Source organism: Labrus mixtus, chromosome 1 (genome assembly GCF_963584025.1).
Source record: "Labrus mixtus chromosome 1, fLabMix1.1, whole genome shotgun sequence".
NCBI lineage: Eukaryota > Metazoa > Chordata > Actinopteri > Labriformes > Labridae > Labrus > Labrus mixtus.
Genome location: NC_083612.1, coordinates 22,951,419 through 22,969,456, shown reverse-complemented (window position 1 = coordinate 22,969,456; position 18,038 = coordinate 22,951,419). Strand labels below are relative to the sequence as shown.

Genomic DNA, 18,038 nt, shown 5'->3' with positions numbered 1-18,038 from the left:
GTAAGAAAATATATGAGGGATAGGAGGTATGTGTGGGGGTTGAGAGGGAACCTGAGCAAGGTGAGCAGATTTCTTTTTTAGTAAAACAAATGTAAAGTGGGATTAACAATGTAAAAATAACCTAATGGATACAGTATTATAGGCTACATTGCAAATATTAAGCATAAGTGGCAATTCAAAATATGTATTCTTTGTCAACTGCAACAAGAAATCAAAAAAGCCATTTGTAGTTTATTTATGAAAATGAATTTTTTGTTTATTTTATGTACAAGTTACTCTTTTGACAGACTCAATGGTCTGGCTGTTAATTGTATTATATTTTAAGGTTGAGGTTACTTGGCCACTTGGGCCAGGAGAAGCCATGTGGGCTACTAATGGAATTTTTTATCATACTTTTTAAAGAGATAGAAACTAAAATAATAAAAAATAATAAATGCTAAATTAGTATCTGTATAGGGTTCAAATAATGGATGTTGTTTCCTTGATGGCACCAAAAAATGATTGTTTTTTGATCATATGAGTACTTAAATGGTGTTTTGTGACTGGCAGGTCTCCATATTTACATAAACAGAACAACTGAAACTTCAGGTCAACAGTTCAAAGGCATTTCTCTAAAAGGTATCCATGGCAATGTTGTTTGTTTCATAAAAATTATGAAAAGTCATTGTTGTGAAAATGGCAGGCAATTCTTGGAAGTCTGTCTAGTTCTGAGTGGTTTTGGGAGTCTAACTAATCCAACCAAGAGATAATAATTGCGTCAACTAGTTTTTCTGCATGGTTTTGTGACAGGATATGCCTGTTTTTAGAGATGTTGTGAAGGGGAACATGGCTGACCTTTTATGCTGCAGTTGAAGAACATATCCTGATCAAATAACAGTCACAGATTCTTGTGGTGCTGGATAACAGGCTGATGTCACCTATAGTCATATCATTAGACCGAGCACAATAACCTTTGCCTTATCTGAGTTATAAAGAAAAGGTCTGGTAATCCAGATCCAAATGTCTTTAAGGCATGTTTAAAAACTGATTGGTGTCATCTGGCCTCATTGATATGTGTTGTTGAGTATCACCTGCATAATAATGAACATTTAGTGAGTGTTTCCTTATAATATTACCCAGAGGAAGCATCAAAAGGTGAAAAGAATCTGTGCAAGCAATGAACCTTGTGGAATTCCATGGTTAACCTTGGTGTGCAAAGAAAACGTATCATTATGTGTACAAACTGAGATCGATCTGATATATAGGATTCAAACCAACTTAAAGTTCCTGTAATGCCAACTAATTGTTCGAGGCTCTGTAACAGAATGTTTCAAATAAAGCACTAAGAACTCCTGGTTCTCTGGCCCAGGGCAGGACGATACCTGCCCCTTCTGGATCCCCTGGTTCAGTGTCTGCTGTTAGGCCAACTCCTGGTACCCAACTGGAGGCCCTGCCTGCCCCTGTCTTAAAGTTGAATATTGCCCTGCCCACTCTCTATCCCTATCGGTGGCCCGGCCTACACCTGTCCCTGTTTCTCCGTTGATTGCAAGGCTAAAATCTCCTGGCCGCCCTCCTTACCTGCTCTCCTCATTCGGTTTGCCTCAAGGACGTCCTGCCTACCTGCTCTACCTGTTTTACCATGCTCCTGGCTGCGCACTTGAACTTTTTTGGCCTCATGCCCTGAGTTCAGTCTGTATGCCTGATACATAGTCCTCAGTTTTAAAACCCTGCTACAGGCTAAAATAAATACATGGCTCAATGGAGATATGACTCATAGCTCCATCACATGTCAGATAACATCATAAGACATAATGAGCATTGTTTCTGAAGATTCATCATTTTGTGACTAACATGTCTGTGCTTGCTGCATCAACTTTTGAGTCCTCGTAAGGAGCTGTCTGACTATCAAAAATCTGTGTTAATATAGCTTTTTGTCCATAGTTAGAGGATGTGAACAACATACATACAGGAGAAGAGCTAAAGAAACAAGAATGCTGCCACCAACTGGTTGATATTTTACTAGTCTAAAAGAAAATCAGTTTTCAAGTTTATTCCACACAAAATATATTTTTTAGATAAATTGTTATTTTGCTTCAAATCTGCATGTCAAGATGCATACTAACAAACAAATAACAAAGACATGCTTGTATCATGTAATTTTCTTGTGTATGGCACTGAGCTCAATCCGAAGTTTCTTAAAAGACGCCCTGTTTTTGGGGTCATACTGCCAGCAGCTGCTCATGATTCTGGAGATTTCCATGGGGCAGTTGTGTGGAGCTGGCATACGGTATCCTGAAAAACATGACAGACAATCACAACAGGTGAGGAGAACATCTTGGCTAAAAATATGTAAAACAGAAAGAAAAGGCATTATTGTCATGGAAGAGAAGGCCCATTATTTAAGAGTGCCTTGTATGAGTCTTTACCTTTCTCAACCTCTTCTCTTGTTTGTTGGTTAGACATGCTCGTGTAGGGTGTCAGGCCCATAGAGAAGGTCTCCCACAGCAAGACGCCAAAGCTCCACACGTCACTCTCTGTGGTGAAACGGCCTAAAAAAATCACCAGCAGAGGGCATTGTTGGCAAAGGCAGAAGAATGTTTAATTTACTATCAGCAAAGGCAACAGAAGTGTATCTGGTTGAGTATGCAAGGCAGGGGCTGATATAATTTACCGTAGTTCAGGGCTTCAGGAGCCGTCCATTTGACAGGTATCTGTCTGAGGCCCCCCTCTGCAGAGTAAACACCGTCATCCTGCTGTCGTGACATCCCAAAATCACTGATCTTCACCAAGAATTTCTCTGCAACCAGACAGTTTCTTGCTGCCAAGTCCCTTAAGAACAAGACATGTCACAAAGAAGGATGTAAGAGGGATGTTTACAGAGGAAGATGAAAAACAGAGACAAAAAAAGACTAAAACATCATGCTTTGTAAGAAAAAAATAGAGGTCAAAAAAGGAGCCGGTAAACAGGTGTTCTTTTCATGTCTCTGGTGTATCATTTAAGGCAGTTTGACATACAGCATTACAGGCTGAGCAACTACCGAAAATTGCTCTGATCAGCCGTCGCCGGCCAAACAGTAAAGAAATCTTGTAATGAGGACGGGTGTCGCAAACTCATGTCTCCTCCAGAGCATCAACAAGCTCCACAGAGGCCTCTCTCAGAGCAACGCAACACCACAGACGTTACAACAGATCCCTTTAAAGACAGTGTCTTCATAGAGCAAATTTGATCACGAGTTCAAATCTTGTGTTTTGTTTGTCATTATTTTTCTTTTAATGAATGCTTTGAAAGAAAGGTTTTTAGAAGGCTGGGGTTTTCTATGTAGCCTTGCGAGGATCTTAGCTAAAGTCAGGGTTGTTAGTCCGTTTCTAAATCTGCTTGAAAGAAGTTATATAAAAAGAAATCAATAACAAACATTTCAGCAGCTTTCATTAGCTCTCTGTGTCTTTTCCCACTACAGTACACAGTGTGAAACACAAAGAATAGTTTTAAGAGTTTTATATAAAGTTGACTGATTCTCTTTCTAAACCACAGACCTTTACCCTCTGAACATCTAAGCATTACAATCCAGCAACAGTGTAGAGAGATATCTGTTATCGCTGACTAAAATAGGATTGACAAGACACTATTTAAGCTTAATCTTATAAATATTTGAAATACTGGTTGTTTCGTAGAAACGGAGGAATTATTGAACAAATAATATTACAATTATTTGTGTACTCTGTGGCTGCATTAAATCAATTATTAAAATTGAGTCACATAACCATTGAAGTTGTGGTTTTTATTCTGAGGAAAACGAATGAACTTAACTGATGTCAGCAAAGCATTCATTCACATCTTCTGCCAACTGTACACTACTTTTGTCTCATTTCTTCAAAAAGACAAACAAACTAAACCCCCCCCCCCCCCCCTGCCCTTAGGCTTTCTGAACAGGTTTTCTGACATTTATTTGTGGCATTTGCAGTTTTAAGATTTAGCTCATGTTCCTTATGTTTTGAAAGTAAATAGGGAAAGGATAGCCTCCAACAAATGTACAGACTAAAATGCACAGTTGAATTCATTGCTGATCTGTCTTTCTTGTTGAAGTAAAAAAAAAAAAAACATTCAGTAGAGTATAGGTATGTATCCATCTTCCTATTCAAAGACTCAACAGCTGTGAGAAAACCTTTTTCCTCTGCTTTTGACTGTTTGACCTCTTTATGGGGAAGTGTTGAAATAAAAGTCTAAGGTTCAACACAACTGGTATAGCTTCAATAAACTCCCCATCTTTGACTTTCCAGCCCTATAATGACAGCACTATAAAAGTCGCTTGCCTGTTCGACAACACAAAATTTCCTTGAATTACTTTTTCCTCATCAGTTGGATCCTCTGATTGTGGAGATTCTAATGAAAAAAACTCAGTTTGGTGTTAAAGTTCAGGGTTTGGGCAGTCGTTATTGCTGCTCAGACTGTTTCATCAACCCTGACTTAAGTCTTCACAAATATTAATTTATTAGCAGACAGACCAACCTGTGGATGCACTTCTTGCTCTCCAGGTACTCCATGCCAGACGCTACATTCTCTGTCATTTTGACCAGTATCTTCGGTGTTAGACTGTGACTCTCATGCCGCAAGAAGGAGAGAAAATCCCCACCTTGTGATATGTACACACACACACACACACAAACACACACACACAAACACACACACACACGCACACACACACACGCACACACACACACACACACACACACACACACACGCACACGCACACACACACACACGCGCGCGCACACACACACACACACACACGCACACGCACACGCACACATATACACACACACACACACACACGCACACACACACACACACACCACACATTTTAGAGAGTGATGATGGAGGGACAAAGTGGGGAATATCAGAACAATATAGCTTGAAGGTTTTGGGCAAACAAGCTGAGACATGTAAACCTGGAGTCTGGCAGGGTCATGTTTACCTTGAATGAGCTCCATGATGATGTAGATGGGCTGTTTCTGAGTGCACACACCGATCAGACGCACAATGTTTGGATGGTCGTATTGCTTCAAGATCCTAGACACAGAAGAGGAGTGCATAGAGGATTGTGTATGTGTGTTAGTGATTACAGTATATGCATATTTGTGTGTGTGTGTGTGTGTGTGTGTGTGTGTGTGTGTGTGTGTGTGTGTGTGTGTGTGTGTGTGTGTGTGTGTGTGTACTAACCTGGCTTCCATCAGGAACTTGTTCTTGTGCTCTGGGGCCAGGTTCTCTTTACAGGATTTCACCGCAACAAGAGAGTTATCAGAGCGTAAACGACCACTGTACACTTCTCCAAAGTTACCCTGTAGTATAAAAACATCAGTGTTACAGCAGGTCAGACAATTTTAAACATCACACTTGGGTAAACATAAAAAGGCAAGTCAGTGCTGTACTCATAGTGTCTTTCCTTTGGTTTGGTTAAATTGGACGTAAAATCTGAAGGATATGAACTTTTATCGAAAACAATATTCACTTTCAAATATGAAGACTGAAAGTTCTATTAGTTGATGATGCTTTTCGTGTTCTCTCTTGCTCACGGGTGAATGTGTTTTATAAAGCAGAAAATGTCCAAAGCTTCAGCAGTTTGATTTAACTCACTGAACAGTTAGTTCCCACAATTAGTAATTTCCAAATTTTGTTTTAAACTACAGTGCTTAAAAAAACCCTGTGAAATTTGTTTCCTCACTTACTGGAGACTCCTGTAGAGCAAGTATGAAGACATGAACAATGACTATTTCACAAGTCATATTTCAACATAGACCTGTAAACTATAGAGCACTCCTTTTAACCTGCCAATCAGGTCTTCAGATTACTCATGATGTTTGCTTAAACTACTACTCGTGTGATTTACAGGTTGTAAAATGATTTGGAAAAGATTACTTTGATTCATTAGGCAGGTTTTTCTCGCTGTTTGACAACAATCACACTAAGTTTCCAGCAAATATCTTCACAACATTGTGAGAAATTAGGGTGAAAGATGTGAAAAATAACAGAACACTCATGTATAATCTACAAATAGGCAAAAAAATGATAAAGAATTGTAAATCAATAAAGGAATAATTTTCCCATTTCACTTCTATTTTTCTTTGAACAGATGCTGAGTTCACCCACCCGTCCAATCAGTTGTCCCAAGATAATATCATCATGATCCAGGACCCACTTGTCCTAAATGGGTTTAAAAAAAAAAAGAAAAATAAGAAACCCATACTGTAATAATGACTCTTATAGTTGGACAGTGAAAACAGCAAAACAGGAGAGAAAAAAGTTAATTAAAAAACACATTTCGGGTTTGCACATGTGCTCATCTCTTTAACGAACAGTGAGCTGGAGTTGTTTGTTGAAGATGTTAAGCAGTAAGTGTTTGCGTGCTGCAGCAGCACCTTCAGTACAGGTTTCTTCAGCACTATGTCAGACTTCTTGGTGACGTGCTGTTGTGAGGATTGTAGATAACGGATAAGCTGTGGGATACTGGGGAAGCCTTCTCCATCCAGACGGTACAGATTCTACTGACACACAAGGAAAAGCACTCACTGAAGTTAGCAAACACACAGAGGAGACAAACTTCATAAGAATTTGAGAAGGCAAAAAAACAGAAAAACTTGTCAAAAAGACATAGTGCTTAAAATAACTAATCTTATATATTATTAGCTTGGATTTTTGCAGAAAAAATAACATTTTAGTATTTACATACTGCACTTTCTCAACTTCCTCTCAGATAAAAAAAAAGGGTAGGAAACAGTACACCAACTTTCTTTTAGCAAAGTATGTGATTTTGACCTGCAAAACACTCGTTATGTAAAGTGCACATATGATATATGTACTTCTGCAGATCCTTTTTTGTTTTTGTTTGATTCAGCAGCTTGACTTACATCTGTGTTCTGAATGAGGAAATGCTTGCAGGCTCCTTCCCACTGCACAGACAGCACATAGCCTTGCTTTTCTTGACTCTTCCTCACCAAGAAGTCTCCGTCATACTTCAGCAGCTGCTGGACTTCGAGTCTGGGAATGGCTCCATGGTACCAGTCCTGCTGGCCCAGAGGACGGTCGAACTCATGCATCGAGGGGAGGGCAGGAGGCGCCTGGAGGCAGAAGGAGAGAAACGCAGACGCTTTAAAGCTGACATGAATAAATAAAGAATCAAAAGTGGTAGAGGATGGATTTTAAGGTGATTCTGCAGAGATTAAATGGGGATGCTTCAAAGAAGAGCCTGTTATGCTTTAAAGTCTGACTGCAGCACCTCCCCTCCCTCCAGGGTAGCGTAGAGTCGGGCAGAGAGAAGTAGTTCACGCTTAAAGAAAAGCAGACGTAATCCAGGCTGGAAGTCCAGTTCAGAAGAGACAGTAATATTACTCTCTCAAGATGATATTTTACATGCTGCAAACTGATTTATTTTGTATGTGTACATTCTGTAAAAGATCATCTTGAGAAAAGAAAACTGGTAGACTAACAACACAAGACCTTTTTCTGTGAAGAGTTTGTGAGCATAGCAGCTGGTTTATTGCTCTGTATGTACTATCATCTGTCAGCTATGATAAGGTTTAAACTGGCTGCCTGAGTTTCAAACTTTGTTTTAGGTCAGGCAGGATTTCAAAAGTATTGCATCTTTACCAAAATAGCTCAAAAAGTCCAGCGGTGCTTTCAGGAGCATGAGACCCCAAAGAAAGATGTGTCTGAACGAGCTCAGCCCATAGGCTCAGCCGTGCCGTTTCATACTCTCCCATTTTCTCCAAAACATGATGAATTGTTTTTTAGTGTGGCTGGAGGTTTGAGGGCACGCACATAACAAGCGTGAAGAGGGTGGAGGTAAAAGATAGAGGAAGTGAACCAGTGTCCCCTCATTTAAAACATCCTTCAACAACATTTTTAGAAATAAATATTGTGTAGTGTGTACAATGTGATTCAATGTACAGATATACCTACCTCACATTTAGGTTTAAAGAAGCCACTCAGGTTGTTAATGATACCATCCATGAGGACTTTGGGAGGAATTTGGCTGTGGTCCTGAAAAACAAAAAATCTAACTTATTGACATGATATGATCCACAAGCCAAATGGTTTAAAACTGTATACATTATGATGCCAAATTACTCTTCCAACAGATGCACATATTTCTATTCTATCATTTTAATGGCAACTAATCAGTTAGTATTAGAAGAAGGGAACACTGCATTCATCATTGTTGCTGTTGTCAAAAAACTGAAGGGAAACAGTCAAAACTAAACACAACAGAGAGGCAAAAATGTCCAAAAAACAGTCAGTGAATTATTTTATGTTGCTAGCAGCAGCTTAAGCTAGGGTTTGCCGAGACCAGAAGTTAAGTAGTAAAGTGTAAGTATGGTAACAACTATGTAACGATTCACTCAACTCATGATACGATTCTCTCACGATTTATTTATTTATTTTTACTAAGAGACTGTAGACAAATGATGACTGGAGAAGATTCCTTAAGGGGCTGCAAACCCACTCGATTGGAGCTTCTCATTGTGGTGTCGATTAAATGCTGCATCATGTTGGTTGTGCTTTTTGTGTAGTTCCCCGTCTTCTTGTAATATTTGCACACAGTTTTTGTCTCGTCTGTTATCTTCTCACCTCTTTCATATTCTGTCTCGGGGAAGCCAAAATGCTTCCACACCTCTGATTTAAAAGAAGGTGGTGCGTCCTCAATTTCAAAATCTTGCTCTGCAGCTGCCAACCGCCTCTGCTCTACAGCTGCTGACGCTCACGATATTAATGCAATTCATTTTTCAGAGTACCGATGTGAACCTTGACTCCTCTGCATCGATTTTTAACGATTTTTTGATTAATCTCTACATTTCTAGTAACAACATTTTCTTAGGGGGGAAAAAAGTCATTATATATTTGTAAAAATCAATAAACAAGTGGCAATATACATCTCACATTATTTCTCCAGGAATAATGCATATCTGTACATTTAGTGATCTTGTTGTTTCTGGTTTTATAATGATTTAACTTCTTCAGCAGCTAAACAGTCAGTTTAAGATTTGGGCCCAAGAATTGAGAATTTTGACTTTCTTCCACTTCTGGTCAAAAGAAAAACTCTAAAGCAGTCATGGTTTGGTTTAGGTTAATATAAAGTACACAAACAAACACTGTTCTTTTACTTTATATCTAATGTAAAGACTTTTTTCTTCTAATGACATTTTTTTCAATTTCCCATGATATCACATTTAATCTTTCTTTTCTATGCCTGTTTCCTGAGTTTGGCAGAACTTATTTTGAGCTAAATAGACAAAGGAAGTTTAGACTACATTGCTTGCGTTGGATGAGAGCGAGACAATGTCTGGGTCCAGCTTCAGAGCAGAAGGAGGTTCTTTGGAGCCCAGCTGGTCCAGTTTCTCCTTCATATGACGCCTCTGGGCCTCCAGCTTGGCTCTCAGGCCCTGAGACAGCGCAACCTGGTGCCGGCACTCCTCAAGCACATGTCTCTTGCTGAACTGGTAGACCCTGGACCGAGAAGGGAAGAAATGTAGGTTGGGTAGATTAGAATATGAAGCCGTGGGACCATTTTTAGATGGCAGCAATTGTTGAAAAAGATGCACAATGAAATGCTAGAGCACAAAGGTTATAAATAGAGAGTACAAGACGACATTTACATCCATAATAAGTGTGTCTGTGCAAATAGGTTTGCAGATGCCTTCTATCGACTAATCATTAAGAAGGATACTCTAGTGACAGCTTAGTGAGTTTTGTCCTGGATTTCAGCATGTGAACCCAGCAGAATTTTAATAAACCAACAATCCTGCATGTGAAGTAAAACAAGACTTTTAAAAAACAAGAATGGAATAAATTGTTGGATTGTTATGGCTAATAAACACTGAAAGAGAAATGACCAATGAAATGCAGGATAAGCCTTGTGCAATGCACACAGTTCGGAGACCCAGAAACCAAGCAGTACTAAAACTACAAAACTATTTTTAACCCAAGCCAGTCAATTAAAAAGTTATTTTCAAATCATTTGATTAGAGACAAAATGACGGATGAATTGTTTATAAAATCCTGAAGAGGCGCATGTGGAAAAGTGGTTAATTTGCATGCTCCATGTACAGAGACTGTAGTCCTTGAAGTGGGCAGCCCTGGTTTGAATCCAACCAGTGGCTCCTTTCCCATTCCCGTATGTCATTCCCCACAATCTCTGTCCCATATTTCCAGGTCTATCCACTGTCTCTCCAACGAAGGCCGAAAAAGCCCCAAAATAAATCTTAGAAAAACCTTATCAAAATCTCTCTCTTCTAAATATTCTAGAGCTGCTTAAATATGATACGGGTTTCATATTCTCTTTGTAAAACTGGAGTTTATAATAGTGGCTGAATTGATATCTAGATAAAACGTTCACATTTATCTGACATTTTATTGCCAAAATAGTAATCAGTGAATCAGTAAAAAGTATCTATCTATCTGTCTATCTATCTATATGTCTGTCTATCTATCTGTCTGTCTGTCTGTCTGTCTATCTATCTGTCTGTCTGTCTGTCTGTCTGTCTATCTATCTATCTATCTATCTGTCTATCTATTAATCTATCTATCTGTCTGTCTGTCTGTCTGTCTATCTATCTATCTATCTGTCTATCTATCTGTCTATCTATCTATCTATCTGTCTATCTATCTATCTATCTTAATGATAGTGGTATTCATTTTCTCATCTACAATTCCAGAATAAACATATTCAACAAAATGTCAAACCATCTCTCAAACCTTTGGGCCAGTATGTAAGAGAAGTCCTATAGTGCTCAGAGAAAGGGAATGTGAACTTAAGCTTCTAAAGAGAGTGAAGTTATAAGTTATGATGTCAGAGTCCAAACCTTTATGGCAGCTACAAACAGACCTTGTAGTGTGATTGTTTATAGACTTTAAAGATATGTGTAAGTCAAGGGCTTACACGTTGTTCCTTGACGAGACATAAAAATCGAATAAAATCTCAGAGTAATGGTTATTAGGAACCGAGCCACCCTGCTCGGTCTCACATTTACAGAGGTAAACAGATTCTCAGCTGCAACCGGTCACACAAGGTCATCCTTTTGCAGCATGTCACTGTTGATTTACAAAATGTTTCCTCAAAACACAAATCAAAGACTGTACTTCCCTCACTAACACCACCATATGTTCTCCACTGCTGCCGTTAAAAGTTTCCAGCTTTGTGCAAACAAACACATTGTTTCCAGTTTTCCTCCAGGTTACTCCCATAGGACTGTAAACTTCAAACACCTCCAGACAGCCTTATCAAATAAGACAAATTACGGTATCCAGCTCCATAACTCTGACCATATCGCTGTATAATATTTCATACAGCACATACAGCCTCCTGGGAGCCCCTATGCTATTAGCTGCTGCTCGGCCAAGAGCACCCTGAACTCTCCTCAATGGAAGGGCTGCCCTCGGTGGCAAAGGTAATTTGTCTCCACAGCAACAAATGTTGCATGGTTTCATTTTGAAACCGCCACTATAACCGCTGAATGCAACATCAGAGCATCACTAATTCCAATTTAAGTGTTTTGTCCACTCACCTTTGGCCCCTCTTGACACCTTCCTGTTCTGCCTCCAGTTCCAGCTCTAGCTGTTCCGCCGTTGTCTGCTGAGAGCCTAGAGTCCGAGCCAGGCCCAGCAGCTCCTCCTCTACAGCGGTCAGTCTGGAAGAAGACAGAAAAATGAACTGAGCAGAGGAAGCAATTGATACAAAAGAGTCTGATAAAATAGGAGACAAAAAGAACAAGAGAGGTGAAGAGGAGGAAGTAGTTGAAACATTAGAAAAGGGAAATCGTAGCTGAGTCAATTGTGTGAGATTGTGTTGTTTGTTCTCACTTGTGCTGGATTGATTCAAGCGTGAGATCATTTAGTTCAATCTCTCCAGGATTAAGCCGTTCCGTTTCCTCCAAAGCACAACATTCAAACTCTGCACATGATGGAATTTCCCCTACAGACCTGCAAACACAAACCACAGTCCACAGTCTCATAGGGTAAGCTTAGATGACTGCAGTGTTGCTGTCTGAGGGGAAGTTTCACTTCAGTCTACCTGCTCTGGTGGATGAAGCTCTCATACTCTTTGTAGGGATCGATTGCTGTTAGAGCAGAAGACATCTCCCTGTGGATCTGCACCACCTCATGATGGAGGACAGTGGAGATGTCGAAATACTCCTGCAGGATCTCCTTTCTAGTTCAAACGTCAGGAAGGGCAACATAAAAAAAGGAAATACTCACATGATAGCGTGTTCAGTAACTTCAAGGGTCATTTATGCTTAAGTTTTAGGCACATTCAAAACACAGGCTACATAGAGCTAACTTTATATTTTCCAAAACTCCCACAGAATAATTTCCAGATCGGTAACGGCAAGCATACCCATATTATTCATACATAATTACTTGTGATTTGAGCCTTTTTAATTTGAATGACGTTTCAAAATGTCTGCAAGTTCTGTTCAAACATTTGACTTTTTAGATCTGAAAAAAATGATGCATGAGTCTGAAACAAGTCACATCCTTTTAATTTGTATCTACATACTTAATCAGAGTACTGAATTGGGTGTTTCTTCTGGCATTTACTACTTCAAGAAAAGCCCACCCTTCTGCTAATTGAATTAGTGTTATTTTGCACAAATAAAAGTAATCGCTCCCTCAAAGGTCGAAATGTTGTGTAGTTGTAGTTTGTAGGAAATGCCACAAAAATGATTACAAATGTAATTTTGAAAAAGATGAAATCTTGAAGGTTGGTATAGTTAAATAAATGTGCTTCTGAGGTCAGCTGTGTTTAATAGGAGGGATATCTGTCTTCCCGATGCAAACAGAAAACAATGAACACAAACAAGCAGCAACAATCTTTGCATTTTTCTTTCACATTCACAATTTGGATATGTTGCTGTTTTGTTTTTTAAAAGGAAGCATAGAACCTTGTTTTAAATCTAGCAATTCATTTTAAGCAATTTTAATCCAAAAGTCAGATTTTTGTAACCATTGATTTTACCACATCTATTTTCGGTATGGTCTTATTTTACTGGGTTTAAATCTATTGATTTCTCACATTTGATTTTTTTGTGTGTGACTTTAAACATGTTTTCTTGATGTCAATTGTTTTCCATTTCATTCTCCATAAACATGCAAACACTCTTCAATTAATGTGATCTCACAGTATGAGCACCATCTCCTGCTGCAGGGTCTGCAGAGCACCGAGCAGAGCAGGCTGAATCTGACTGTAGTGGTGCTGGTGGTAAACTTGAGCAGCTCGGACAGACAGCACATACTCATTGTGCAGCTCGTAGAGTTTCAGTGAAGTCTTTACATAACGCTCTTTAGCCTTGTCTCGCTCTTTATCTGCAAACATAGAGGAGAGGACACATGATGTCACGTTGAAAAAACATGTGACATTTAGACTATATTAAAACAAGACAGACCATGGCCATCAGTACGAAACTGATTGTTTTTGGAGAAGTAAGTGATGCCAGGTTTCCCTACCTTTGTAAGCCTCCGTGTACTTCCTCTTAGCCTGAGCTGCATCTCTCACTGCCTGTCTGTAGCTGCTCCTCAGCCTCTCCAGCTCCGTCTGAGTCACCTGAGATAGCACACGGACAAACAGCAGCAGATGGGAAATAAATGGTACAAGGATAAGTGTTTTGCAAAAGTGTTGAGCTGCCCTCATGAGTGTGAACATTTTATAACACCGGAAGTCGACCGTTGCCGTTTCTACATTGTTTTGTAGAGGAACAAGAAAAGCAAGAAAAGACATTTGAGGAAATGATCTGATCTTTGTTGTGCTGCTGTTGGCGACATCTCATAACCAACCTGATAGCATCTCAGACATTGTTTTAAAGTTGTAATCACAGCATAAAATCTATCTATTGTAAACTCACATGCACACATAATAAGAAACTTCCTGCTTGTGGTCTACATCAAAAGGACATACAAGTAAATTGAACATACTGAGCCCCGGTATAACTCACAGGAAATTAACACCTCTTTTTATTTGTTGGGTAATTAAAGCAGTGCAGAGAAGACACTGTCTGAAATAGCATCAAAGTGCAGTTTTGAATCCTCCACTTTTTTTCATGGACACCTGTCTGTTTCTTAAACTGCTACTGCAACGTAAACACAATATACCCAAGAAAAATCAACTATAACCATATACTGTTTTTAAAAAAGATTTCTGCAATACATGTAACACTCTCACACTAACAATTTATTTGATAAAAACACGTGATGTTTCATTTGAAAAGGAAAATGTCCAGTTAATGGACGAGGTAGTATAAATAACAATTAATATGAAACTTGCACAAGAAAACCCTGCTCAACGAGTCATTTTGTATTTCTAACTCAGTTTGCAATGCAGCATTCGATATCGGTAATCACATATCTGAACAACAACTGTTTTGTTTTTTTAAGGAAGAATCTAAAAAAAAAAATATTAGATTGGCTCTTTGGCTGATTGTGTACATGTGGTTGACCTGTGTGTGTGTGTGTGTGTGTGTGTGTGTGTGTGTGTGTGTGTGTGTGTGTTGTTTGTTTGACACACACACATATGACATCATTTTCTTTGTTTTAAGTCTTTTTCATGTTCACATAAATCTGACGTTTATCTACGAAACAAAATCTCTTCATCCTCAACAATGGTGGTCCTCATCAGGCTGCTTCCAGTCAGTGGTCCTCAAGGTGCACTAAAAATGTGAATGTGTGTGTCAGTGTTAGTCTCTCACCTTGCTTAGCTCCTGCCTCAGCAGGTTCCACTGCTCTGCGTAAGTCTTGCGGAGTTGCTGTTTGTCTCTGATCAGCAGTGTCAGTTTGCTGAGGGGACCATTCAGCAGATCCTCAGAGCGCCTCTTCATCACTTGACTCAGAAGGTCAGTCTGAGAGACCAGCACTCCCCACGACTGACAGACAGGGAACAAAGGGTCAGGGAGACATCGAGTCATTTGAACCAGAAAACTATAAAAGCTCGAGCAGAACTCACTAGGTACCAGAGGCTGCACAGTCCTTCACATGTTTTATTCTCTATTTATGTCATGATGTTTTTTAAAACTGGTTTTGATAAGTAAGACTTACTTGACAACTATTTCCTTCCGTGTGTGTATTTAACCACTAAGAGGGAAAACTATTTGCAGTTATTCTCTGAGATTCATGTGTTTATTCTTAAAGCTAATATACATGCTAACTTTTGATCAGGGAAGCCTTTTTTTTAAATTTCTGATATTATCTGTTTGGACTTTAACATTTTTGTAATGAAATTAAAAGATATTTTGAATGGATAAGTCTTTTTGAGTTGGACAAGAAGTGAAGTAATTCTATGGAAACAATAATGTTGTTGTTTTAAAATATTTAAGGCTTCATCTTTGATTTGAAAACTGATATCAGATAAGCGGATGTCACATTTTCATGCATTATTCAGTGCCAGTCAGTAGAGTTGAGGGTTATCAGTCGATTTTAAGAGTATAGTGATCTACAAGACCTCACCTTGTTGAGTTGGCTGATGTAGTCCAGTCCTGCACTGGTCTGGGGTCGGTCCAGCTTTTCCACCATGGTAGCCATGTGGTGCAGCTGCACAGAAAACTCACGCTCACTCTTAGCCCGCTGACCCATCCATTTCTTCATGACCTCCATCAGGTGAAGCTCTGAGTCCAGCAGCCTCATGACTGCTGCATGTGCCTGAGGGCACCACAGATCCTCTCCAAATCCCATCTCTAAATAATTAAATTTTCCTCTCTCCTTCTATCAAGGATTTGTTTAGAGCAGAACGTCCTACAGAACCTTTTGTGTTCTCATGAGCGGGAGACAACCAGAGTGGTGAGGTGAAGCAGCTGCTAATGACCAACAGCAGTTATTCCTCAGTGACCACAGAACGGTTTCATTTCCTTGAGCAAAAAAAAAGTACAGAGCTTCATGTGAGGCAGCACTTCCTCATGTCAGTGTGAAAGTTGTAGTGCTTGTAAAAGATATTTTGCTTTCAAAATAGGAACTAATCTATTGAAGCAAAACAACGACCATAAATGCTGAAAATATCTGACGGAAAAAAGTGGAAGCTGAAATTTTTGAGGCAAGCATTATTGAATTTTAAAAACATTATAACTATATCCTGCTTGAGTTAATTTCTGCTTGCTTATTCATATTTAATGTACATTTATGTTTTTAAATGTAAAGTCTTTCTAATCAAAATTGGAATATGATGATTGCAGTGCAAAAGTTATACAAATTCAGTACTATACATAGACTGTACTTATTTCGGTATTATACTACAACAAACCATCTCAGTAGCCATCTCAATCCATTTTGATACTTTAAGTTCATCTTGCTGTACACAAGTGTTTTTGAATGTGTTACTTGTCCTTTACATTTTGCATTTTTAAATAGTTGGATACTTTGGAGTTAAGTACATGATCTGATAACCTTCTCCACATTCAAGTATTTTCATGTTTACATGTGAAGTCATTATGCCTTGGTGTTATTAATGAGCATGTGTAACAGGTGGTGAATAGGTTAAGCATCCTGGCTCCAGGATGTCCAGTCGAGGTTTCCTTGCAGTGATCTGAGGTCTGACGCCGACAGGTGCAGGTTTTACTGCTGAATTCAACATGCTCATCTACTTAACATAAATAGCAGAAAATAATAAAAAGTTAGTTAGCCTAGTGCTACACAACTGTGAGAAATGGCTGTTTTTTTAAAAAGATTTTTTGTTTCTTTTTTTTAACACTGGTTATCGCTGTGGACCACAGCAGGCTGTAAAAACTGCTGATGATGTTTGTTACATACACAGTATATGAAAAAACATTTCATTCTATTTATACCACTGTGTGAACTGGGTCTCACTTCATTACTTCTATCTATGATGTGGTTTGTGAGATATGCAGCCTCTCAGCTGTAAACTCATTGACGTAATTACAGCAGCTATAAATCATCAAACGCACTCATGATACAGAAAGGGTGAATAGAAGAGACAAGCATAAATGAAGCAGCTCAGGCAGGTTTTAGAGACCACAGAGGAAATGCCTGCTCTGGTGTTTAGATCCAACATCTACAAAAGGTCAAGTTGAAGCAGATCGCACATCACAGCCGACAGCAAGAGCCAGTAATATTATACCGGGCAACAAGGGCGTAACAGGTCTGAGGACATGTCCCGCATGAGAAAATATTTAACTATATATATATATATATATATATATATAAATATAATATTACGACCATAAACTTCATTTATTTGCTCAAGTAAATAAACATAAACACACACAGGCTGCATGAGCCGCTCAGGTAGAGAGACAGATCACAAGCATAGTGAAAATATAACATAAATCACATTCACAACAATCAAAAGTTTTAACCATAAAATTCAAAGCAACATATAAGACAACTTTCCAACACAACACACCTTACAATCAAACAGGATTGTATACTTGACTGAACTTTACATTGCAGCAAAACGTTGTCATTTTCTGAGGTTTCAGATGAGCAGGTAGGAATGGTATGCTCTTACAAGGCACAATTTAAATACAAAAAGTCAAAAAAGCAACATCGACATGATATCCTTATCATTATTTCACGGAACAATCATCTTCATGTATATAGACGATCTTTGGCTGATGAAGTGACCGCACAGAGCTCTCCTGGCTAACTGGCTAAGACACAGCACAGCAGAAAGTAGGACTAACTTTTGTTCAATTAACATTATTTGACTCGTGAGTGGTGGCACTGGAGCCCTAGCAGTAGCGTACCTCCTGTTGGGAAGATATTTTTATTATTTTGCCCAACCAACAACTTAAAATTGTTGTCTTTCTCTCGTGCTGGCTTCATACATACACGGGGAGAGAGAGGAGGGAGGGACGCACAGGTCTGAGGTGGGTAAAACCAAATCTCAGAGCGGGAGGGGGCGCAGACGAACGTCACTATTTTTTACTGCTAAATTGAGAAAATCTACCACATTGTCGTGCTTATAATACTTAACATTCATTATCAATAATTATGATATCATATTGGGTGGGTTGTGGTGGCTGGTTCCCCCCCCCCCCATAAATTACGCCTATGCCGGGCAATATGTTTG

The 18,038-nt window shown here is 39.1% G+C and overlaps 1 protein-coding gene across 1 annotated transcript; it reads right to left on the bottom strand.

Moving 5' to 3' along the window:
* Positions 1 to 1,982: 1,982 nt before the first annotated feature.
* Positions 1,983 to 15,864, bottom strand: fes (FES proto-oncogene, tyrosine kinase). Its single transcript, XM_061045589.1, has 18 exons — positions 15,464 to 15,864; positions 14,710 to 14,883; positions 13,475 to 13,571; positions 13,150 to 13,333; positions 12,042 to 12,179; positions 11,831 to 11,950; positions 11,536 to 11,658; positions 9,283 to 9,478; positions 7,934 to 8,014; positions 6,883 to 7,092; positions 6,394 to 6,516; positions 6,125 to 6,178; positions 5,198 to 5,316; positions 4,953 to 5,047; positions 4,487 to 4,610; positions 2,651 to 2,808; positions 2,406 to 2,528; positions 1,983 to 2,271 (listed from the first exon to the last, which is right to left on the bottom strand). The coding sequence occupies exons 1-18, from the start codon at positions 15,686 to 15,688 to the stop codon at positions 2,129 to 2,131; spliced, it is 2,487 nt and encodes an 828-aa protein (XP_060901572.1). The 5' UTR covers positions 15,689 to 15,864; the 3' UTR covers positions 1,983 to 2,128.
* Between the last annotated feature and the right edge of the window lie 2,174 nt (positions 15,865 to 18,038).

Bases quoted from the DNA above. Each gene is read 5' to 3' on its own strand.
- fes (XM_061045589.1), bottom strand. From the start codon at position 15,688: ATGGGATTTGGAGAGGATCTGTGGTGCCCTCAGGCACATGCAGCAGTC. The intron at 7,093-7,933 runs GTAGGTATATCT...TTCTGCCTCCAG, and splicing joins TCTTTAAACCTAAATGTGAG to GCGCCTCCTGCCCTCCCCTC. The intron at 2,529-2,650 runs GTAAATTATATC...TGATTTTTTTAG, and splicing joins TCCTGAAGCCCTGAACTACG to GCCGTTTCACCACAGAGAGT.